At 47.8% G+C, this 24,312-nt stretch overlaps 2 protein-coding genes across 6 annotated transcripts in view; one reads left to right on the plus strand and one right to left on the minus strand.

Annotated features, from left to right (window-relative positions):
* The first annotated feature begins 1,927 nt into the window (after positions 1-1,927).
* Positions 1,928-19,035, plus strand: DDX11 (DEAD/H-box helicase 11). Of its 2 annotated transcripts, XM_041484396.1 has the most exons (26): positions 1,928-2,094; positions 2,185-2,409; positions 2,825-2,911; positions 4,291-4,448; positions 5,564-5,609; positions 6,132-6,239; positions 6,775-6,862; positions 7,318-7,520; positions 8,079-8,231; positions 8,334-8,380; positions 9,160-9,239; positions 10,371-10,415; positions 10,540-10,607; positions 10,996-11,034; positions 11,484-11,607; positions 12,758-12,892; positions 13,352-13,464; positions 13,812-13,884; positions 14,249-14,352; positions 14,896-15,045; positions 16,967-17,035; positions 17,206-17,306; positions 17,707-17,791; positions 18,365-18,440; positions 18,596-18,750; positions 18,878-19,035. In XM_041484396.1, the coding sequence occupies exons 1-26, from the start codon at positions 1,948-1,950 to the stop codon at positions 18,905-18,907; spliced, it is 2,709 nt and encodes a 902-aa protein (XP_041340330.1). In that variant the 5' UTR covers positions 1,928-1,947; the 3' UTR covers positions 18,908-19,035. The 2 variants fall into 2 exon arrangements, with proteins under 2 accessions (XP_041340330.1, XP_041340329.1); XM_041484395.1 differs by having other exon boundaries at positions 18,596-19,035.
* Positions 19,036-19,160: 125 nt separating this feature from the next.
* WASHC1 (WASH complex subunit 1) overlaps positions 19,161-24,312 on the minus strand; it is a 38,513-nt gene continuing 33,361 nt past the window's right edge. For all 4 annotated transcript variants that reach the window (XM_041484400.1, XM_041484399.1, XM_041484398.1 and 1 more), the window contains 6 exons: positions 23,818-23,953; positions 22,543-22,747; positions 21,896-22,060; positions 21,530-21,688; positions 20,874-20,942; positions 19,161-20,319 (listed from right to left, as the gene is read on the minus strand). In XM_041484400.1, coding sequence (XP_041340334.1) covers positions 20,168-20,319; positions 20,874-20,942; positions 21,530-21,688; positions 21,896-22,060; positions 22,543-22,747; positions 23,818-23,953 — 886 coding nt within the window. In that variant the 3' untranslated portion in view covers positions 19,161-20,167. The remainder of the gene's footprint in view (positions 20,320-20,873; positions 20,943-21,529; positions 21,689-21,895; positions 22,061-22,542; positions 22,748-23,817; positions 23,954-24,312) is intronic.

The raw sequence follows: 24,312 nt of genomic DNA on the forward strand, positions 1-24,312 counted from the left end.
ATCCACCAGCAAAGCCACAAGGGTGAGAAACCCTTTAACTGCCCATGGTGTGAGAAAAGCTTCAGCGACCACTCCTCCCTGAACATACATCAGAGGGTCCACACCAGAGAAAAGCCCCACAAGTGCCAGGGGTGTGGGAAACATTTCTGGGACAGCTCAGCCATCATTCAGCATCAGAGGGTTCACACCGGAGAGGAACACTATGAGTGCCCAGAGCATGGGAAGACTTCTGGCACAGGTCCTTGCTGGTGACACACGTGAACACACACAGGTGAGAGGCCCTACAAGTGCCCCGTGTGCAGGAAGGGCTTCAGGCAGAGCTTGGTGCTCACCACTCATTGCCAGACCCACGGGGGAAAGGCCTTGCCGTGTGTCATGGCAGCCTCTGCCCAGCCCCTTCCAGTGCACTGAGTGTGGCCGGAGGCACAGAGACCACTCCACTCTGGCCAAGCACCAGAGCCTGCACACCAAGGAGCAGCCCCACATCTGTGGGGGCTCACACATCCACATGTGTGGAGTGCGGGCACAGCTCCTGCTGGAGCTCAGCTCTCAATATGCCCCTGAGGATCCACCATGGTGAGAGACCCTACAAGTGTGAGGAGTGTGGGAAAGTGGTCCAGCACAGCCCTCGGTGCCCACCTGAGGATCCATGCAGGAGCCAAGCCCTACAAGTGTGTCGAGTGTGGGAAAACCTTCCTGAAAAGCTCAGCACTTAAAGGGTATTTGAAAATCCATACAGCCAAGAAACCTTATAACTGTCTGGTGGGTAGAAGAATCCTCACTTCCCACTCACTTCTGCCATAAACCTGACTTTCATTTTTCATGTTCAGAGCAGGAACATAAAGTAATTTTCGGGGGTACCTGAATGCACAGTGAGAACCATGGTGGGAAGAGATTGACTGGAGACATGGTATATCTGGTGTTTGGGCTGGCTGCTTAACCCCAGAGGCACAAAAGTCTTCAGATCTGGAAACAGGGAGTTAGTCCCAAGAGTCAAGTGCTGGGAGTTTAGGAAGAGTGCCAAGAGCCTGAGGAATGAGCACCAGCTTCAGGGTAAGTGGGGACTGTGAATATATGCTAGAATAATAACTGGGAGAACTGGGCTTGTAAAATAGAGCTAAGGTGAAGACAAAATAAAGTGTGTCAGGTTGGTTCTGACTCAAAACTCTGGCTTGTTAGATGCTGTAATAGTCTTAGGAACTCTTCTTTCTATTACTTTCCTTACTTTTAATGAATGAAGTTTACACAGTGTTTGACAAGGAATTTCCAGATATTTTCAGAGTGAGACTTTGGAGCTGATCTTAAATCTGTTTGTCTTTTCTATTTTCCAAATCTTACATGGGACAAAGAATTCCTACTTCATGATAGCTAGGTAACACAAAACTAATGGCTATTCCCAGAAAACCTGGATGCAGAAGTGCTTCCAGTTGAAAGGCAGTCTGTAGCTTCTCCCAGATTTGTTGTTGTTGATTTGACACTCCTTTCAACGTGGGAGATCCACAAAACATGGATAAAAATGTGGCCTTATATCATTTAACCCAAAAAGAAAGGATTTGCCCCCAGATGGCCTAGTCTGAACCAGTACACGATGACTTCTCACTGCTGGTCCAGACACTGTTTACAATTGTCTTGTTCTTTTTATGCCGGTCTTCTTTAGGTCGCTGTTGTTTCCAGAGTACTAACACAGAGTTCGGCATTTAAGGACTATTATATAAACCCCTTCTATATGGCAGTGTTATTACTGTGCGTTTCCATCCTAAATAAAACCCTTTTTTTTCTAATTTTCTGTCCCTGCGTGTGAAGGCAGGGAACGGGGAAGGGGGTGAGCGGCGGGCCGGTTCGGGAGCTCGGGAAGGCGCGGTCCGTGCGCGCAGGGCTGCGCGGGGCGGCCCTTCCGCCGCGTCACGGGAAGGGGCGGCCGCGGCGCCCGGTTCGAAGCGGGGCGGGATGGAGAGCGGGGCGGCGGCGGGTCCCGTGCCGGGCCGGTTCCCGTTCCCTTACACTCCGTACCGCATCCAGGAGCGGTTCATGGAGGCGCTGTACGGCGCGCTGGAGGCCGGCCGGGTTGGCATCTTCGAGAGCCCCACGGGCACGGTGAGGCGGCGGGGCCGAGCCGCGGCTGTGGCCGAGCGAGGCCGCGGCGGTGGCGGCAGCGCTCCTCACCTTGTCGGCTCTCCGTGACAGGGAAAATCGCTGAGCCTCATCTGCGGGGCGCTGTCGTGGCTCCGGGACTGGGAGGAGAAGCGGCGGCAGGAGGAGGAGCAGCTGCTGGCGCTCGGAGCCGGCGGGCAGGACGCGCTGAGCCCGCAGCAGGCAGGGCCGGGGAGCGCCGACACGGCCGGGCAGCCGGACTGGGTCACGGCCTTTGTGCAGAAGAAAGAGGAGCAGGACATGGTGGACAGGCTGAAGGTGGGGAAGCGCTCGTGTGTAGAGGAGGCTGGAAGGGACCCGTGGGGGTCACCTAGAACAGCCTCTCTGCTCGAGCAGAGTTCCTCAAGCGCGGTACCCAGTGTCCAGGCGGCTTTTTAGCATCTCCCGGGAAGGGAACTCCACCCCCTCTCTGAGCAAACTCTTCCTGTATCCTGGATGACGAGTGGAGAACACGTGAGGCAAATTTGGTGATGTTGTGTCTTTGCCCAAGACAGGAAACTGTATAGCTTTGAGCAGTGTAATACTCAGTAGGCGAGCACTCCGGGAGAACAGAACCCGGTACCGGCAATTTTGTTTCCATTAGTCTTTGTTCTATGCGCAGAGCATAAATAGTGATACCAAGGGTTGAGAACTAAATCCACTTCATCCTGCCTACACTCTCTCATTTTTGTAGGAAGAGCAGATCAGAAGGAAAAAGCGAGAAGACCGTCTTGAGAAAATTCGGCACAACGTGCAGTTAAAATACGCAGCAAAGAGGAAGGTGAGCTATTCCACAGAGATCAAAACTTTCTGGTTTGGTTACGTTCAGTGTTGTTCATATTTGCCTACGTGTGACTTCACACTGACTTTTCCAACCCACCTGTTTGAGGAGTTCTTTGTATGAGGTTTCTGAAATTGGTCATCCGAAATTATTTGTTAAATTTTCTTTTAAAAGTACAGATGTGAAAAACAATTTGTGCATCAATAATTTCCTGTGACAGTTTTTGTGTGTGGGCAGAAATGATGTGTGTTCTGATTGCTTTCTGGCTTTCTGCTTTTCTTTTAAAGCTTTAATACTCAGAGGCTTTTTTTGGAAAGATTTCTGTTTTATGAACATGCGTGAAAAGTCTCTACTTCTGGAATAAAAATGGTATTAAAGTTCACAGATACGTATTTCCTCTCATTTAGATGCATGAACTGGCCTCAGTGATCTTGATGGTATTTGATAATATAGTTATACTTCCCAGAAATACTCAGTTCAGCTGCCCATATAGATTTATTAGGCTGTCAGGCTATTAATTTCTAGTGTGCTCTATCTGAAATACTGTGTAATGTTTTGGTCAACTCCTGTCAAAATGATATGACAGAAATAGTAAAGAATGGCAAATAAAAACCAAATGGAACAAAGAACTTGTCTCTTAAAAGAAGATGAAGAGCATGTGACATGAGAAGCATGATGAAAAGCAAGAAAGTAACTGAGAGAAATATTATGGAGATTTAGAAAAGTGACTGATTCCTCTTTTCTGTACTGCTTACTAACTGCATTTTTTATATAATTCCATGATAATAAAATGCTCATTGACATTGGAAGATACTGTTTTGAGATGGAAAAAATGAACTTTCCTTTGTCATGACACAAAAGTTAATCAGAAAACTGTTCTTCAACAGTTCAATTGAATTTTTGTAGAGAGGTAGACTTGTGTTAGAGTAATAGTCATACAATTGGAGAAAAAAAGAGCAAGAGAAATCTTGTTCCAAACCAGATGCTGAGTTGATTCTAGCTTTGAGTTAAATGTGCACAGAGTGTTTGATTATGTCTTTACATGTTTGTTTGTTCAGGTTTATTCACACACTATTTTCTCTCAGGCAGACATCTTTTGTGGGCCACTATAAGCAACTAATACTGGATTACATGAACATTTCATTGAGGATCTATTAGTTCAGCAAGCCTTTTGCAGAGAAGGTCCTTTATGTTTCCCCTTCATAACCATTTGTGTGGGCAAGTCTTTGGTTGTTGGTAGCAGCTGCCTTCTGTAGGGCTGGACAGCTTCAGCCTTCTGTGAGGGACTGTGCTGTGTTCTGACCTGTTCATGCCATAAAGAAACCCCTGTGCTACTCTCTTTTTATGTGGGAAATACTGTGCCTTTGTATTCCTTCCAGAGGTGTGAGGAGGATGAGGCAAAGCGCCTTCTTCAGCTCAGCAAGGAGGCTCTTTCACAGGGAGCTGGAGAGGGTGCTCTAGACCAGCTGGATCACAATGAGGAGGAGCTGATTCTCGCTGAATATGAGAGTGATGATGAAAAGAAAGTGGTATCTGGGTAAGGACAGGGACTGAGGGGATTCCATGCTAAGGAAACATTTTCCATCTAATTTTTGTCTTGCCCTCATTAAAGAAGTTGTGCAGATTTTATTAAAAAGTGTTTCTCACCTTTTCAAACAGTATAAGATGGTGGTTGTTCTGGGGTTTTATTTAATTGGTTTTTTGGGGGGGATTTTAGTTTGGTTTGTTTTGTTTTTTTTAAACTTTTGTTAGACTGATCTGAGTGACTTGAAGTGCTTTCTGAGAAAGTGCATCTTAAAATGTGTAGCAGTATCCTGCCTTTCTCCATGCCCAGCTTCCCAAAGAATGCCTCTGGATGCTGAGTGAATGACTCGAGATCAAGTTCCTTGCATTAGAAAAGCAGAATGGAACTCAGGATACCAGAGTCAGCTGTCAGTTCTGCAGATTAGCACTTTTGATACTCTAAAGGCAGAGATGTTCATATTTCTGAAGACAGAGCTTTGACATGAAAATCCCATGCACACTTTTCTCTCTCATGCATTTGCTTTATGCAGAAAGCCAGAAGCCATACTTCAGCACAAAAAATGAAACTATTTAAATGACAAATGTACTAATTAGTGTCTAGACATATCCTTCTGCCTTAAAGATTGAAGAACACTTAACTCCTTTTTTTTTATATATGTATGTAGTCTATCAAACATTGAACTGCTATTTTTGAGGAGCTCTATGGCAGCTGAATGCTTTCCTGAAGCCTTTCTTTATACAGTATCTGGAGGGTGGTAAATTGCTTCTAATGGGAAAGCTTTACAAAAATAAATAAATGAGGTCACCAAAGAATAGTACAGCACTGATTAGCTTATACATGAGGCTTAGAAGCCCCTGAATCAAAAGAAAAAAAAAATCTTGAACTTGGAAAAAAGCCACAGCCCAGGAGAGTTTTCCTTTAAAGAGAAAGGCTTGACTTGATTATGCACACTTACACTGTTCTTAAAAAGTTAAATTTTCTTTTACCACCTGAGATGAGTTCTGAGGCTCTTTTTGAGATGACTTAATCATCTCTCTTGAGACCCCAGTCTTGTGGTGGAGCATCATTTGATTCTTGCTGCTGGTGGTCTGCGGAAAGGAAACTGTTTGAGCTTTCTCTTTTCTTAGGCTGGAAGAAGATGATGATGATTTGGAAGAGGAGCATGTGACTAAGGTGAGATGAGGAAATTAAATAGTGCCACTTCATAGAATAGTGTAGGAGTGAGCAGAATTATGGCTGCCTTGCACCTTTCCAACAGTCAGGCAGTACAGAAGGATTTAGGAACTAGCTTCCAAAGCCTGCCAGGTTTGTTGACAAGGACAACTAGTTCTGCTGTGCTCATCTCCTTCTGGACTGCACTGCCTGCCTAAGCAGCTTGCTTAGTTTTTCCTGTGGCTTGCTGTAAAAGCACATAGCAATAGTTTTTTATTACTCTCCCATGGTGAGTCCCTGTTTTATGGAGACCTTGGAAAATTAAATGGAAACAAAAGCAAATGCAGAGGAGAAAACAAAGATGGGGCTTTTGGCCTCAGCAGTTTTAAGGTGACACTCAAACATGTGCCTTCCCTTGTGCTTTTGAAGGCTTGAGCAAAGTGAGCCTTGCTGAAGTGCTTGGCTGCTTCCTTATAGGATTGGTCATAGGTAGGGATTGGCTTCTGCATTCTTCTGTCTTCCCTTTGTTCTTCCTCATTGCAGATCTACTACTGCAGCCGCACTCACTCCCAGCTGTCCCAGTTTGTGCATGAGGTGCAGAAAAGTCCTTTTGGCAAAGACACACGTCTGGTCTACCTGGGATCCAGGCAGGTACGTGGTGGTGTTCTCAGGGACCCAGAACACATTGCCAGGAGCTGTGTGGATCTGGTGCCACAGAAATCACCTTGGGGACAGGCTGAGTTTCCTGTTGAAAAACTAAGGCACCCATGGGTCGCAACACAGATCTGTGTGATGTACATTTTTCTGTGAACTCTGTTTTGGTCATTTACCCTTTGATGTAAATACCAGAATATGTTTTACCTTTTCTAATATGGAGTATTACAGATGTCTGAGTCACTGAGAAGGTGCTCCTCTTAGTAGACTAGTACTTCTGGCAGCATTTTTCAGAAGCCGTTGTGTAGCAGTGAGCCCTCTTTTTCCTCATTTTTTTCTCCTAAGTTTCTGTGAGTTTTGAGCATGTTCGTAGTAGTTAGTATGTACAATGTCTAACTGGTAGACTTTTTGTTTTTGGAATCTGGCCTGAAATTGCTTTAAAGAAAATCTTTCATTTTACAGCAGGGGGTGCACATGGGGGCACTCAGCTGTGAATTGACTCCCTTCCTCTTCCTCTCTTTGCACGTGCCAGAATCTGTGTGTGAATGAGGAGGTGCGACGCCTGGGTGCTCTGCAGCTCATCAATGACCGCTGCATGGAGATGCAAAAGAACAAACACGGTAAGAATGCTCCCAGCCTTGGGAAGCAATTCCTAATAAAGGTGTCATGAGCGTGTGGAGACAGTGGGCACTGCCAGTCAGTTCTAGCAAGAGTGGTGGAAGCTTGAAAATGACAGGTTGGAGGAACAGGAATCCTTGGTGCTTTTCTTGATCTCCAGGCTATGCTGAGATCAGGATAAATTTTCTGAGTGTCTTAAGCTGGTCAGGACTTCTGCACAGAAAGATACTTGTGTTTGTTAACTCAGTGCTGGAAATGTTGGAAGATGTCACATGAACTGGCAAGAGTAGTGTCTGCTGTGGAGATGGAAATGTTACTGCTGAATAATTTAAAGATAGGTGATAGGTCAGGAATACACAGGAGAAAGCTTGCTTTGAAATCCATGAGGTTCTGCAAAGTGGTTATTCTAGGCTGTTGTGTGTGTTGCTCATAGCTTTCTTTTGCTTTCTGCTGTTAGAAAAGAAGAGCAGTGAGGACAGTGAGGGGAAGAAGAGACGTGTGAGTCGCACCATGTGCCCATTTTATTCCTTTGAGCAAATGCAGTTTCTCCGTGATGAAGTTCTGGTGGAAGTGAAGGACATTGAACAGTTGGTGTCCTTGGGAAGGGAAACTAAAGCCTGCCCATATTATGGGAGTCGATTTGCTATCCCTGCTGCTCAGGTAAGGCATAACAGCTTTAGTGGCATTAATGCCAGGCACTCTATGAATGAACTGATGGCCTGCTCCCTCTAGTACTGTTACTTAGAATGGGGGAGTCTGTAAACAGGCTGTGCTTCTGTCTGCTGTAGTTTTGCTCAGAAAGCAAAGGAAAATGAGAATTCCCATCAGAAGTTCATAAGGATGCTGTATGTCTCAGCATTTTGAAATACTTGAGCAGTTCAGCAAGTGTGAGGCAATACTGACATACAGATGTACTCTTAGATCTTACACCACTCTTCCTCCTTGCTGGGTTCTCTCTGAAGAGTTTCAGTGCTCCAAAGGAGATCTAGAAGTTAACCTGAGCCCATATGCAATTGTAGCATAATCATTTCTCTTGAGCTCTCAGTGCCCCTCTCAAGCATGTGCTCCTGGTTTTGTTCTTACTTTTCCCATAAGAGTAAGTCACTTGGCCGAATTCTGCATGGCCCTCTGATACGGGCTGTTAATGAGTGGTTGTAGAATGCCTTAAGCTTGTAAGGATGAGAGCTGGAATCAGGGCAGTGTGTGCCTCTCCTGCAGCTGGTGGTGCTGCCCTATCAGATGCTTTTGCATGAGCCTACCAGGAACGCTGCGGGGATCAAGCTGAAGGACCAGGTTGTGATCATTGACGAGGCCCACAACCTCATAGACACCATCACCTGTATCCATAGTGCCGAGGTCAGCGGCTCTCAGGTGAGTCACAGCCTGGCCTGCTGATGGAGAGGGAAGTCTGCTTCCAGCAGTGCTCTTTCTTCTCTCCTTTATAACAACAGCTTCTGCTTTCTGTTTCTGTAGCTGTGCTGTGCCCACTCCCAGCTGTCGCAGTACATGGAGCGATACAGGTGAGGATCTTGGGGAAAAACAGCTCAGCAGAGGCAAGGTCTGTGGATGCCTTGCTTTATCCCATGGTTGCAGGGTCTTTCTTGCTTTTCCCCACTGGAAAGTTACTGCACTAAGAGTTCTGCAGATGAAAAGACACTTGCTTCATTATCTCTGTCTAGAATCCATCTAAGTAGTCAGACTCCTGGGGCTGTTATTAAGCAGCGAGAAGGGATACCCTGAGGATTCTGTTTTTCCTTTATACACTCAGTTCCTTTCCCAATATCTCCCTCTAATCACTTCTACTTTGTGATGCAGAGTTTCAAAAGATTCGGTCTTTCATATCTCCCTGTCCCTTAGTCTTTCATTGTGCTGACAGGCATTATGGTAGAAGCAGGAAGCTCTGAGGAGGAGGAAGCTGTATGTGGGTTTTGGCTCTGCACCTTGCCATCCCTGCAGTGGCTGATTGTTGTGTTCAATGATAATAACTGAATGTTTGGAGCATTATTGCAACAGGGTCTTGAGGCATCAGTGCCATTGTAATAAACCAAGTGTAATTAATATACAAGGAGAAGTGCAATGGTAGGAACAGTGGGGGGAGCATGAGTAAATGCTTTGGGATGACCTTGGGCAGGATATCCAGATGACTGTGCCCTGTCACAAACGGGGAGAGTGAACTTGGAAGAAATCTTAGTTCCTGACTCTCCATAATGAAGAGTTCGTGTACTTGTTTCTGCAGCTCATCTGTTTCAGTTAGTCCCTGAAGAGGTTTTGGGGCCTAAACATGTCTCATTTTTCCTAGGAAACATTTGAAGGCAAAGAACTTGATGTACATTAAACAGATCCTGTATTTACTGGAGCAGTTTGTGGCTATGCTGGGAGGTAAGCAAACCTTTTGTGTCTCCAGGGATACTGATAAACTCTGAGCTAGTTAGTACTTCCTCAGGACACTGTCCCCCTTCCTCCTCTGCAGAGATTGCAGGGAAGTGTTGCTTATGTATAGGCTCAGATGCCAGTATTTATTTCACGGGCTGGTTTGTACATGGGGAAATGATGTCTACTGGAACCCTCCTCTTTGTTTCACTAGCTTAGGAGCAGCAGATGACATTGTAAGTTGGTAGACGCAGTTTCCTTTTCGTTGTGGTTTTGAGATCCAGTTGAAGTGGGGATATGTAAGATGCTAAGTGAGGAATAGAGCAGATGTATAACAGTGTAGCACAAGAATGGCACGAAATAAATCTCTAGGTCGTCTGGTAGCAAGGCCTCTCTGTGTGTCAGCATGCATCTGCAGAATGAATCTTTCTTGAGTGGTGCCTTTCCTTTGTGAGAAAATATTTTGCTTTGATTTTAGGTCCACAGGAATTTGCAGGGCTCGCTCCTTTTCTCCAGTGATCTGTTTTCTGGACCTTAGTGTGTCTTGAGGAGGGCATGTCCTAAGTTCATACAGAACTTCCTCCATGCCAGGGGAAATGCAGCCCTTTGGGGCAGGGGCTGCAAAAGTGAGATGTGAGGTTGCTGTTAAACTCTAGGACATAAAATACAGTGAGTGGCAGTAGTTAATCCTGTTCTGGCTGTCAGGCTCGGGGCACATAGGTGTCCTTAGGTTCTTCTCCTCTCAGTTGCCTGCCAGCCTCTGTGCTTCCCAGCTCCCTGCTGCTGCACTGAGGAGTGAGGGATGTGTTGCAGTCCCTTCACTTTGTCTTTGCAGCATGATGACTACATAGGGTGTGAGCATTTCTGATCACCCACCCTACCTGCTGCTTCCTGCCACAGAAGGAATGTAGGTGATGTTCCTTAGGATGCAGCAGCACACTTGTTCTACAATGTAGGGCTACTCTAGGGCAAATTAAAACTGAGTGGGAGCTGCTGTTTTGTCTGTATAGCTATATTTTGCAGATGTGTAGTTACTTCTTGGTTTTTTTGTGCACTGTACCCATCAAACTCAGTCTTTAGTTTCCTGCTTAATTTTGAGATAGATTCAAGCCTTCCTTGAATTGGTTTCATGCTTTACAGGTAATGTGAACCAGAATCCTGGATGTCAGGCAGTTTCCCAAACAGGTAAGACTGGAGTGAACTCCTGGGGTATGGAGCTATCAGTCAGGGACATGGGTGTGGGCAGTAAGGGGTGCAGGCCCAGCAGCAGCTAATAATTTCTTTTCCCCTTTTCTCTCTTTTCTTTCAGGGACAGTACTAAAATCCATCAATGACTTTCTGTTTCAGAGCCAGATTGACAATATCAACCTCTTCAAGGTAATGCAAACGTTGTCTGTTAGGGCACAGGTGGTGGTGACTTGCTTGAAATTATTGTGTGAAAGCTGGAAGTAGAGCCAAAGCCCATGCTTTCTAGCTGTCTGTAAGTCAAAGCTACACTGTAAGGGCTGTGGATGCAGAAATTTTGCTACTTCAGTAATCTAACTCCCCCCCTTGAACCTCCAAACCCAGCACCATAACACTGTGTGCTTCCACTCTGGAATGCCATTGTAATAAACTCTTGTTTGGCTTTGTGGTGCCTACAAAGAGCTGTGTACCTCTCCCCAAAAGCACAGCAAGTGACAGCCTTGCTGGACAAGGATCAAAGACAGCAGGGTGGGAGAAGGGGTGCTGAATGCCAGCTCATTTTCCTGCCTTCCTCCAACAGGTTCAGCGGTACTGTGAGAAGAGCCTTATCAGCAGGAAGGTACTTGCCCTGAGGGTTCATGGTCAGCAGTGTTCCAAACCTGCAGTTTGAGACGGAAGGTGCAGCAGCTGGGTGGGAGCTTGTCTTTTCCATCCTGTTCTGCAAACCAACTGGTTCCTATAAAAAGTACTATATGGGCAGATTAACTCTTGCTTATCCAGAAAAGAAAAATAAAATGTGGTTTAGCATGGTATTCCAGAGGGTGCCAATTCTATGCTGCTTGGCCTCAAATTTGCCAGCCAAGTAGGCTGCATTGCACTGGAAGAACAGACATCAGAAACTTCTTTTGCTTTTGATTCAGTGGGTGTAGGAAGGTAATGGGAGTTGATACATTCTGATTAGGCTGGTTTGTGAACACCTACTGAGAAACTTAATTTGTAGCAGGCCAGCAAACCTGCCTTTATCTTCTCTGATTCCTGCTGTTGGTCTTTCTGGCTTTTGTTTGGCAGCTTTTTGGGTTTATGGAGCGATATGGGGCCCCTGCCTCAGCTGTGAGGACCAACAAGGAGAACCAGAAGCTGGCTGGTTTGCAGGACTTTCTTCTGACCCTTCAGCAGGGATCTGAAAAGGAGGGTGAGTTCAGGCATCCTCTCCTTGTGTGTGTGGGCAGAGTGAGGATGTGGAACCTGCATCTCTCTGTATGAGTGAAGGGGGTGTTATAAATGAAAAATTGCGAGTGAGCCAATTTTTAATAAAAAGATGAAGGATAAGATTTATTTCGCGACCGTAGTAACAGTGCGATAGCCACCACCAAAAACGGACAGCGTATCACCCCCGGGCAGTGATGCGGGTGAACGTGGAACCTGTCTTCGCTAAGATCAGATTCTCCCCGTCCACACACACTGCTTCGATGACACAGTTCTTATACTGTTTAATTTGCCCGCGGCTAGTAGTCCTTTGTCTCTTTCCAAGTTTCACATATTCATGTTGGTATCTTTCTCTGGCTTGGGCTGCACAAAGCCTCCGTCAGGGAATAGAACGATGCACTTCCCTGGTTCCCGGAATCTGGCATTCAGATTCAGGGTGATGATGATCTTGGTCCCCCTCAGATAGGCATCTCGTCTGGGCCATCAGCACCTGGCGTCTTTGGGCGTAGGTGCTGTTGAATGCTCGTCTTTGGTGCAGCTGGAGTCCTCTTTGGATGCAAATGCCGTGATATCCATCTGCTGTGGGTCATCTGGCCAAGAATTCTCAACCTGAAGGAAAAAGGGATTCTTCCCCCCCCTCCGCAGTTTATTTTATACACTTATATTTTATACAGCGTTTATTTCCACGAATTACTAATTACATTCCTAACAGGGGGAGGCAGATGTGCAGAATGAGAGACTGAAGAAGGTGTCCTGCATGGGTGCTTTTTAACAGGTCTCACTAGCTGACCTAGGCAACTGTACCTTGGATTAGTGAGGTCCCTTTCAACCTGAATGATGTAATTCCATGTTCACACCACATGCACTCAAGCTTTGCACTTCTGTGACCTGCTGGCTCTGGGACCTGAGCTACTGTGTGTAGTAGCTCTGCTTAGTGGTGCCATCCACAAAGATCAGATTTTTAAAAATTTTTTTTTGTTTAGCAATGAGACAGAATTTGGATTTTCCCCTTTATTGGGTATTTATTCTCTGCCTGCCAGGTATTGTGTTCCTGTAGAGCATGTTTTGTGCTTAACCCCTGTCTTTAGAAGTGCGGCTTAAGTTGCCTGCCTCTCCTTTCTTTTTTGGGCCAGCAGCTAACCCCCAGAGCCCTGCCGTGGAGGCTGAGCACGAGCAGCTCCGAACTGCCTCTCCACTGATGCAGATTGAAGGATTTCTCTCAGCCCTCACCAATGCAAACCAAGATGGCAGAGTTATTCTCAACAGGCAAGGTACTGGAAAGGGTGAGCTGGGGAGAGGTGGCATGAGTCAGTCACAAGAGGGTGCTTCACTGGCACTGAGGGAGGAGATACAAGAGTCTGTGGGAAACCTGCATTTGTGCCATCTGTGATGTAGGCTGGCAGGCTTGGTCTGTCTGAGCATGCTTATGACCCCAAGGGAATTTTTAACCAAGGGCATTGGAGCCAGGGTTTGCAGAGGTCTGCTCCCATTTTGGATGTCAAGTTTTGTCCTGCAATTTACTGCACCTGTTGTACAGCTCCAGGGAGATTAGGAAGCAGAAGGTAACTTCCAGGTTGGCATTACCTGCTGCTGCCTCTGTCTGTGTTGAACAGCAAGTCTTCACTTTGAGAGGTGGGTACTTTACCACAGTACCCAGGTCAGGAGGGAGAATCTCTCATATTCCCGTGTGTCACAGCTAGCTCCTGAATGCTCTTCTCTCCTTTTCCCAGGCACAGTTGGTCAGAGCAGCCTCAAATTCCTCTTGCTGAATCCAGCTGTCCACTTTGCCAAGGTTGTGGAAGAATGCCGTGCTGTCATCATTGCCGGAGGCACCATGCAGCCGGTGAGCGAATAAGGATGCTGTGCTGGGGTCTCAGGAGGTCGGTGGTGCTATCTGCAAGCCGGGGTGGAAAGAGAGCAGCCAGGCTGAGCCCGTGGTAGGTTGGAACTAGCACGGGGAGCAGTGTGAGGACCCCGTGATGCCATCGGTCGCTCTGCAGGCCAGGGATCCCACAGGGACCACGCCACGGGGGGCTTTGCGGGAAGTCAGTGCCGCTGTCTGCGGGCAGAGGGCGCTGCCGCTCCTCCGCTGGGCCGGGCGCGGGCTGCCCTTGACCGGCAGTGCTGGTGCTGCTGGTGTAGAGATTTTGGGCCACTGGTACTTTACTTGTCTTTGTTTTGTGATCTTAGGTGGCTGATTTCCGAGAGCAGCTGCTGTGCTGTGCTGGCGTGGACCCTGCCCGTATCGTGGAGTTCTCCTGTGGTGAGTGTGCCGTGCTGGCAGGGAGGGCTCAGCAGCTGCAAGGGCTGCAGTTTGCCTTTAGCACTATTCTGTCAGCACTCAAAGCAATGTGGCATTTGTCCTAAAAATCAGGGCAGCAAAGGGGTGTGAGCTCCCTTTCACTCTGAGCTTCCCCTGTGGTCTTGACTGGTATTAGCAGGCAGTGTGCCATGCCTTCCTCCCAGGGGCTGAGGGGATGGAAGTTGGAGCAGCTGAGTGACTTAGGCACTTTGGCTTAGCCAGGCCAATGTTTGCCTCTGTCACTAGAATGCAATTCAAGTTCTTCAGCTCATGGGGTTTGTGCCAACAGCAGTGATGTTGACTCTCCCTACGTTTTTGTCCCCAGGACACGTGATTCCTCCAGAAAATATTTTACCCATCATCCTCTGCAGTGGTCCTTCCAACCAGCAGCTGGAGTTTACTTACCAGACCAGAGACCTGCCTCAGATGGTCAGTTTGTCCTTTGTTCCCTTCCTTGGGATCTCTTTTTTGCTTCACACTTTTATTTCAGAGCAGGGTACACTCTGTGTTTAAGAGGGGGGCTGAGCAAAAGCCATGACAAAGGAAATCCCAAACCACAGAAGCAGCTGCAGGTGTTTTGGTGCATCTTCCTGTGGCAGGCCAGTGAGCACCCAAGGCTAGACACTAGGTCTGCTCTGCTCCTGCTGAATCTCAAGCAGATGTGCTAACCAGCTCTCAATATCTGTTCTAATGGGACAGCTTCCATCCACTGAGGCAAACCTTCTCCTGAATGACCACAGCTCCATAGCCATAACAGAAACCCTGGACTAGGGAAGAAGGCCAAGCAGTGAAGAGCTTTTTAGTGATGCCCAGCTCCCCATGGGAGTTCTCACAGACCTGGCATATTTCCCACATTTTTTCCTCCCCTAAGGCATGTCATAAGGAAGGTGTGATCCTGGGATTGAGCAGAGAATTGGAGCAGCATTAGATGGAGCTCCTGTTAGCTGCAATATGCTCTAATCTCTCTTGCAGATGGATGAGACAGGTCGAATCCTGTGCAACCTGTGCAATGTGATCCCGGGAGGTGTGGTGTGCTTCTTCCCCTCCTACGAATATGAGAAGCAGGTGTATGGACACTGGGAGAAGACAGGGCTGCTCTCCCGCCTGGCAGCCAAGAAGAAGGTGATTGTGCAGCCAGGGCAGTCAGTACTTTCCATGGAGGTGTCAAAACCCAAACAATTCCATATGCATTATGGACCTCTCTCCGAGTTGTTCCCATGGTCTGTGCAGCAGAGCAGAAGGGATGTTTATCCAGCTAATCCCTCCAGTAATGAATAAATTACACTTCCTGGGTGGCTGAACACTGAGCTGCAATCCAAATGAGATTGACTGCAGCTATACATTCTTGAAGTGCACACTCTGTGTAGTGGCCATGGGGGTAGACAGTCTTTGCTATCCATAGCCAGCAGGCTTGTTCTCTTGTGGCTGGGAGGGGCTGTTCAGGTTGAGCTCCTACAGGGAATTTGTTTTTCCCAGGCTCATCTCTGTGTCCCCTGAGCACAGACCAGCACAGCCAAGGGCTTGGCAGAGTGAGACAACAGTACAGTTCATAAGACAAATAGCATTTTGCTATCTGCCAGAAGTAGAGATGAGAACTGGAAGACTAGCAGTGGTAACTCCTGTTGAAGGAGCAATGAGAAACATTAAATAGGGAGATCGCTGCAAATATGAAGTCTTTGCAATGACTCTCACAGGTATTTGAAAGCTGAGTTTTGAAAGTCAGGCAGTTCAGTCTGCAGTGCAGGGATCTTGGGTCATGTGCCAGGGGAAAGAAAAAGTACATATACCCTGGCTGTGACTTGTGTGTACCAAAAGCTAAACAACTTACCAGAGTTGCAGGTATTTCACAGCCTTGGTGATTTTTGGCATTCTGGCACATGGGGCAGTCTGTAGGGTTTTGAGTGGAAGCATTGTGCTTCATTTTCTCTGTGTTTTTAGAGCTGCCACTCTGAGTGCCTTTCAGGTGTGTCCTGTCAGGGTCCCAATGCTCTGCCTGGTTCCTCCAAGGCTTTGGGCCGTACACAGTTTGTTCCAAATTTCACCTCCAAATTGTTCGTGTTTTGCCTTTGCAGTCTCCAGCAAATTGGATATGCATTAGCAAGGCAATTGGGTATAAGTGCAGCAAGTGAGACTTTCAACTGCCCACACACAAGATCAAATCTTAGCAGGGCAAGGTTCAAGGCTTTCCTGAGGTTGTTGTGGTGAGATCACACTGAGATTATATACAAATCACACAGGGAAAGTTAATTTAAATCAGAAGCTTAAATAGCTACTTTTCAATAAGTTAGTTTTGGCTTATATTTGTAATTGCCAGTTATTTTTCTACTGAAAGACTGATTTTGACTGGTAAAATTTTATATTACTTCTTGCTAACCAAAGGAAAACACATTCTGTAGGTTCTTTACTGTTACAGAGAAGATAGATGTTGGACCTCTTGATTACTAGGAAAACTACTTGTATTTTAGGCCAAGGTACAGCACCTATAAAATACACATTAATTAACTGCAGAGGTTTTCAGTAACTAATTAGGTGTGCTAGAATAACATAAAGATATACTACTTTATTTATGCTGTGCATGAAAAGCTAATTTATTCACTGGGCAAGGAGAGCCCCTGCTTGGAATTAATTGATGATTCAAATTGATTGGTCCTGTCCCTCTTCTCCAAGATCTTGCAGCTGTAGAGTCTCCTGACCCCAGAGGGTCTTGATTCATAGGTGCAAAAGGTGCACATTGATTTTTTGCCTCTCAGCTCTCAGATGACTTGTAACTTCTTGCAGTATCAAACAAGTCTCCCAAAGCTGAAAGGGAATGTTGGAGAGGCAGGAGCAGCTGCTGCTCCCTTCAGAGCCCAGCTGAAAAGAGCTGTAGTGCATTTTCAGGGTGAAGGAAAGGTACTGGTTAAGTTAGTTTTTCAGGCAATTTTCCCTTCCATGACCTCAGTTCCATATGTTGTTTAATGGCATGGGAGTAAAATGATTTGCTTTCTTTAAACTGTTTGCTTCCTATTGCTGTGTTGCTGCACTGATGAACTGTGCCTGACAGATCTTTCAGGAGCCTAAGAAAGCCAACCAGGTGGAGCAGGTGCTAGTGGAATATGCCAAATGCATAAAGGTAAGCTGAGCAGGCAGTCTGGTGGGAGTGTGGCAGCCCAGTGGGTATGGGAATGCTGCAAAGGAGGGCACTTTGAACAAGGAAGGAGGGCTCTAGCCTAGGTGTGGGAGTGTTTCTGAGCACAGAAATCTTCCCTGCTCTGGTTTAAGTTGCTGGTCCCTCTCCTGCAGCGCTGCAGCCAGACAGGAGGACAGATGACAGGGGCCCTGCTGCTTTCTGTAGTTGGAGGCAAAATGAGTGAAGGGATAAATTTCTCCGATGACCTGGGAAGGTAAGGTGACTGCTCCTGGAATGCCAGCTCTGGCTTATGCTGTAGTGACTCCAAGCATGATGGGCACATCAGTACTTGCACGGATAGAAAATCCTGGGGAACGTGTGTCTTAGCTGATGCTTAAAGCAACAGGAGGGGCTGCTGGGTGGTGTAAAACCTGCCTGTCCAGGCCACTCTTCCTGTGAATAATGCAGGTAGGCATGCTGTGCTAGATAATCCCTTGTTCTGGCACCCTGAATCCCTCTGCAGCTCTGTTCAGCACATGCTTGTCAGACTGCTGTGCTTTATTGTTGCCTTTGGTTTGCAGGGCTGGCTGTCTTTCAGGGGTGCAGTGACCTCTAATTTATTGGCAAAGTGCCCTAGGATGAGACATTAAGAATAATGCAGTCCTCCCTTGCAGGTGTGTGATTATGGTGGGAATGCCTTACCCCAACATTACATCTCCAGAACTGCAGGAAAAAATGACTTGGCTTGACAAAACAACGGTAAGAGCCACTTACACCTCTGTCTCTTTCAATGCTGCTTTATAGTACTAACTTCCCAGCACACGAGTCCCAGAGCTGCCTTCAGAGGTTTTATTTTCCTTGAGCTTGCCCTCATTTCCCAGACAGTGTGGTACTGAGAGCACAGCCTTCTCCAGGCTGCTCCTGGACAGATGGCCCTAAACACAGAGAAGTTTGGTGGAGGAAAATGCCACCAGGACTTGCTGGCAGCTCTGAGCTCCAAGGGGCACAAGGACCCTTCAACCCAGAGGGGGTGGCAGGGTGGTAGAAGCTGCTTGCCAGGATCATTTGTCCCTTCTCATTGCTCACTGGAGGTGCTGTTCGTGGGGACAAGATTTCTGCCTTCAGGGGCACCTTGGGCTGGCGCTTTGTGAATGCTCAACACAGTTTTCTGACTGTAGTCTTCCTTCTGTTCCTCCTTACTCTCATTTGGGGTCTGCCTGGCTACCCGCTCACCCTGCAGGGGTGTAAGTATTTACCTCACTTTGTCAGTAAGATTCCCCAATTTGATTTACATCTGCCTTGCGTTCAGACTTGCCTATTTCTTCTTTCCAGCCCAGAGCTGGTGGCCAGGCACCGAGCAGAGTGCTGATTGAAAACCTGTGCATGAAGGCAGTAAACCAGTCAATAGGTAATTCATCCTTCCTTGGACAGGCTGGGGGATATGAAACACACTGAAGGAGGAGGGTAGGAAAAAGGATGCATTACAGATGATGGGAACGTGATCTTCCTTGCCTGAGAACGAACAATTGACTGGGCCATTCTTTGTTTTTATCCTCTGTACAGGCAGAGCCATTCGCCATCAGAAGGACTTTGCAAGCATCCTGCTCCTGGACCACAGGTACGCACGCCCTGCCATCTTCAACAAACTGCCCCAGTGGATCAGGGAGAGGACCCAGGTGAAACCTGCCTTTGGATCAGCGTTTGCTGAGATAAGAAAGGTCAGAACTTGTTTTATCTTGTGTCCTGCTACCAACACTGTTCCCCATTGTCCTCATCTGGACCTTTTTAGAGCCTTCCCTTAGAGTAAGGCCAAGGACAAACTGTTCTGGTTTTGTGTGTTCCCAGTTCCATCGAGGCAAGCTGGATGCTTTGTGATGTGGAGCAGAGAACAGATGGTATTCATCATTATGACTTACACCTCTAAAGACTAGGTAAAGTAACACAAGTTGCTGCTTTTCTGTACCATGGACTTTGTAAAATCTCTGCCTTCTGCCTCCTTTGTGGATATTTGCTGTTCAGTATCTGAGTGCTATGATGGTGAGATAGCCTTCAGCACCACAGTCAGGAGGGAAACTGGTTGTAGGTCTGAGGCAGGTGAAGAGAGTAGCAGCAGACACCTACTTGTTTACAGCTGTTAAGGTTTTATTTAAATTGATTAAATACTTTCAATGAAAACACTCAAGTATGGCGAGTATTATTTAAGTACACTTAAGTATGGGGAGTAATTATTTTGACTGAACACCTATGGTTTTTTCCCATCAACCACCAAGTGTAGGAGGCCTGACTGACCAATCGTTGAGTCATCATTGAGCTTTTCACAGGAATTGTAAACTAGCAGGCCACTAATTTATGTCATATTGAAATAACACAGAGTGGTAATGGAGCAGCTGTGGGTAACATTTTTTCTTACCTTCTTTCTACCTTGCTTCAAGCAGCCAATAGATTGAAGCAGTTCATTCTTACAAGGGGAATAAAGATATGGCCACAATACAGCACTTCTCCTTTGATCATGCTTAAGCATAGGATTGCTCTGCTCTTTTTAACCCCCAAGTTTCTGAATTCAAAGTAAATTCTTAAATTTAACTTTCCTGGGGGTCTTTCCAGGGTTATGGGTCAGTGCTGGAGGGTAGCAATAACACCAGGTACAGCCAGATAATCCCTCAGCTGTTCCCAGCTACCTCTGTCATCCTGAGCAAGTCTCATCCCAGGAGCCTTGTTTGCTTCTTTTCCAGTTTCAGCAGCTGGATGCTACCTCTCCAGGCTCTTCACAAGGAAGAAAGTACTTACGGCACAGAGCTGTTACCCACTCCCTGTATGTTAATTAGCCCCACAGGGAAAGAAACAGCTGCCTCTGAGAAACTTCTGTTGTGAGTCACCTGCCCCTTGAGTAGGTCCAAACCCTGTGGTCTGCACAAGCTCTGCCTTCAGGGAGGGGAGCACCTGCTTCTAGCAGGTGCCCTCCAGCCTGTGGTGCTGGGCTGTAAGGCTGGACAGCTGGGCTTTTCCTTTACACACTCTTAATTAATGACACTTCTCACTCTTACCAAAGTGAAGGCAGTAAAGACCTGCTTCCTTCAACTTCATGGAAATTTTTCAGACAGCAATAGTTTCACAGTAATACTCAATGGATCCCATCTATGACTCCCAGTCATCCTCATCCTCCTCACCTACAGGCTGCTGCGGGGGTGGGAGGGGTGGTATTGAGTCTGACATACGAGCAAAGGCACCAGCAGGACTGCCAGGAGCATCAGTGTTCCCAGAGGCTCCTGGTCCTTTCCCTGAAATACCTGTGAGAGTAGGAAATCACCAGTGAGTGACACCTGGGGACTACAGACCAAAGAGATTCAGCAAAGGGGAGGAGGAAAGCCCTGCTCTCACCACCCAGGTAACCAGAACAGCCAACATGTTTAATGCTGCCATAGACTTATGCCAAGGTTTAACTACAGCTCCCCCTGAGCAAGTCCCTGCTGTTTGCCCAGTGCTGAGGTGTGACCTTCAATCTAAATGCCCCAGAAACCTGCCATGGCATCTCAAGTGCCCATATGGGCAGTGGGCCCAGCTGCCCAAGCACTGGGTTAGAAAGGACACTGCTGCCCTTCTGCACAGGTAGCTGTCAGGGTCCATCCTCTGAAACATACAAACCCCTCCAGTGCCTCCAGCTGGACTTGAGGTGGAGATTCCTCTACTCATTCTCTGTAAAGACACTCCCAGCTATACTGTGGTAGAGTCCCCAGGAAAATCTCTGCTCCTGTTTCCAAGGCTGTGGCTGACACAACCTGGGTACCAGGGAGTGCTCTCCCTCTTTCCTAGGGGAAGGAGCAGCCCACACTGCAGACAGTACCTTTGCGCCTCAGCACCAGCTTGTTGAAGAGGTCTGACATCAAATCTCCACCTTGTCCCGTAGCTCTCACTGAAACAGAGCAGATAGACGTCAGTGAAGAAAGATTAGACTGAGCTAAGCACTATGGTAAATGCATTTCCCTGCAATACTGCCTTCAGAGTAAAGAAAAAACTCCAAACCTCTAATTTTGTATGACACCCCAAAACTACAGTCCATTTTCAGTTGAGGAAAACACTAGGCACAGCAGAGTTAATGGCATCTTCTGGGGAAAAACAAGAGTGGAATTCATTGAGGGGCTGTGCATTTGCAGTCTCATTCTGCCAAAGCAGCTCCATCAATCCCCTCCCCAACTACCTCAACCAAGGTGCTTAAACTGGTTCAGCCCTGTCCCCAGGGTTTCATTTGTGTGCCTGGTCCTGTGCCTCACATGTGAAACTTCTCCACAAGCCCTGAGACAGATGCCCTTTGGGCCAGCAGGGTTTAGCAAGTTCACAGAGCTCTTGCTGAGTGAACATCTGAGACCTCCATCAGCCTGTGAGGAGACAACTCCTTTCTGCTGTGAGTTCACTGTGCTCCTGACTTGCCTGCCGGCCCCCAGACCCAACACCTCCCCAGCCTGGGCAAGGAAAAGAAGTTCCTGCCAAAGGTCTCAGCACCTTGTTCTTGTTCCTTCTGCTTCTTTTTCTCCAGCTTCCTCTCCTTGACACTGCGAAGGTTGGCCTTCCCAATGCCCCCGGCCTGGCGGATGGACTCCAAGAGACTGGCACGCCCAGTAGAGGGGTTTACCACCTCCTTTGGGGCTCCTTGGACTGAAGCTGCAGGGACACGAAGGACAGGCAGCAGACGTGGGTCAGTGCATCAGCTACAGGCCCAGCCAAATTCCCATGGGAAGGGCTACTGCAATACCTTGACAGCATCTCATCCCAGTGCACCTCCTCCCCTGTTGGAAGGCTGGGAAGGCTCCCAGGATACAGGCTGAGGGCAAGGAGGCTGGTGCAGCTGTGGAGGAGCCCAGCCCTTACCTGCAGGCATTGTGTTGCTGCTCTCCTCGCTGACTGTCTGAGCTGGTTCTAAAGGTGCTGTGGGCTGGGGCAAGGGCGGTGGAGGAGGCACCGGAGTTGGCATAACAGGAGGGGGTGGGGGAGGTGGAGGGGGAGGAGGTGGCAATAGCTTAGCATCTTGAAGATCTGAAATACAAAAGAAGTTGTATTTGAAGAGTCCCAGTTTCAGCTCAGAGCTTCACACACCTCAGCAGCAACAGATCACAGTCCTCAGCACCTGCAGCAGAGCACTCCTTCCCTGTGCACCATCTCTTAACAGCAGGCAGGGCCAAGGCAAGAGTCTGAGATTCCCCTACTCTCCCTCCCCAGCTGCATCCCACTTGCACAAGGGCATCCCTTCAGGCTGACACACACCCAGTCCTTGGACACTGTGCTCCCTCCTCCCTAGCTATGCAGAGAGAGGGGGAGGAAAGTAAAGAGGCTGCAGTCAGGCCAGAACTTGAGCAGGTTGCAGCTTTCCCTCAGGTCTAAGGCAGAGATGCAACATCCATCATCCATCCACCATCCATCTTAAAATTTCTGCCAAGGGACTTTCTGCCTCATCTCCACTTTCTAGCAATCCCTGCCTTCCTCCTTCACAGGGTCCTGGGATCAGAGATTGAAAATACCTGGTTGCAAAGGCTCCACCGACTCAGTGTTGAAAGTGGGCAGCTCTGGAATTGCACTGCTGGGGGCAGAGGGTGCAATGCCAGGGCCCAGATCAGCGCTGTACATGAGGTCTGCAGCAATGCCAGGCAGGTCTGGCAGGTAGGAGGGCACATCAATCTCAGGGACCTGGCCCAGATCTGGCACATAGAAGTAATTTTCAGCGACCTAAAGAAACACAAACCAACAAGGTAAGGCGGTGACTATGTGCCTGCTGCAAACAGGAGCACTGCAGGGAACAATCTGGGCAGCAGTCAGAGCTGGCTGGTGTACCTTGGTACATCAGCTATCCCTGCACCTCTGTGCTTAGAAGCTACCTCCTGCAGACCAGGCTTGGGAAAGGTAGACTGCAGGAGGAGGAAGTGCAGGATCCTTCTTAGTTTCACAGTAACAAGTGAACTCTGAAGGGTTCATGCACTAACTGCTGCAGCCTAAATAAACCAGTCCCTTCTCCTCCAGAAGAGGATTGTGTCTGAACCATTTCAAAGATTAAAATGCAGAAGCACGACCCAGTAGTTACAGGGGCTTGCTTTTGCATTTAACACACAGGCAACACAGTAGTGATGGTGCACTGTGAATAAAGAGTTTCTTCACTATATACATTATATCCTCCAGTCCAACATGATGAGCAAATGATTCCCAGGCTCCTTTTCCCAGTCCCAAATGACACTCCAGCAAAGCTGGTACACCCCAGTTATGGCCTTTTAAGGTGTCAGGTACCAGTCACATGGGTTGGTGCACTGCCTGCCCCATGTGTCCACCAAGCACAGCCCTTTGCTCAGTCTGGCTGGCCCTTCTGTTTGCACCAGTAGATACCCCTTCCAGCAGGAATGATAGGGATCACACATCAACCCAGGGACCTTCTAGCAGTGGCACCTCACCCTCAGACTCTGAGGCTCAGGTGTTGGCACAACGGAGATGATCAAGTGATAGATCCTCCAAACCTCCCTACAGCCCTGAGGTGAAGCAGCAAGGTGAGTTCATATCCCATTACTCTCCTTTCACCACTCAACAAAGGCTTGAGCAGAGAGAAACGCCTGCTGAGTGCGAGGCTTTTGTCTCACTCATCAAGCTCACACCAGGACCTCAATCACAAAAGCAGGCAAGGTCCTTCTGGTAAATGAGGTACCTGCAGCGCTGTAAGGGGCTATTGTCCCACCTGCTCACCACCCTATCAAAGTCCTTTCTTTTCAGAGAGCTGAGCACAACCTTCTGAAATGTAAGCAGCTGCATCTCACCTGTCTGTCTAGCTGTCCCCTTTTGGTGATGGAGAGAGGTGCATCAAAGAGCTTCTCTTCTGTCTCTGTTTCTAGAGCCACATGGGTCTTGGTCACTGCTCCAGCCAGAGGATCCAGGAACACATACTTCTTGTACCTAAGGGCAGAAAACAAGTATTTTAGTGATGCTGCCTTGAGAGCCAAGGCCAGAAGAAACAGTGTACACAAGAGGGCCTTGGAGGCAGAGACCTGACTTTACTCATAAAGATGGAACATGCTGGGCCTTCCAGCTTCCTTCTTTTAGCTCCATTTTTCAGCCTTTCCCCTCCACAACCAGGAGGCAAGCAGCTCCCCATCCTGCCAGTGCAGCCTGCAGACTAATTCTAAAGCAAAACCCCACTGTAGTGCCACCATGACCAAGCTCTCCCCTTTCCACCACCTGCCCTGAAACCATCCTACAGTCTGCAGCAGGACACCAGTGACTTGTCACTCAAGATCCAGGAGGACAGACAAAAG

The sequence above is a fragment of the Pyrgilauda ruficollis genome, unplaced genomic scaffold (assembly GCF_017590135.1).
Source record: "Pyrgilauda ruficollis isolate IOZ18807 unplaced genomic scaffold, ASM1759013v1 scaffold66, whole genome shotgun sequence".
NCBI lineage: Eukaryota > Metazoa > Chordata > Aves > Passeriformes > Passeridae > Pyrgilauda > Pyrgilauda ruficollis.

Bases quoted from the DNA above. Each gene is read 5' to 3' on its own strand.
- DDX11 (XM_041484395.1), top strand. From the start codon at position 1,948: ATGGAGAGCGGGGCGGCGGCGGGTCCCGTGCCGGGCCGGTTCCCGTTC. The intron at 6,863-7,317 runs GTAAGAATGCTC...TTCTGCTGTTAG, and splicing joins GATGCAAAAGAACAAACACG to AAAAGAAGAGCAGTGAGGAC. The intron at 15,046-16,966 runs GTGATTGTGCAG...TGTGCCTGACAG, and splicing joins GCCTGGCAGCCAAGAAGAAG to ATCTTTCAGGAGCCTAAGAA.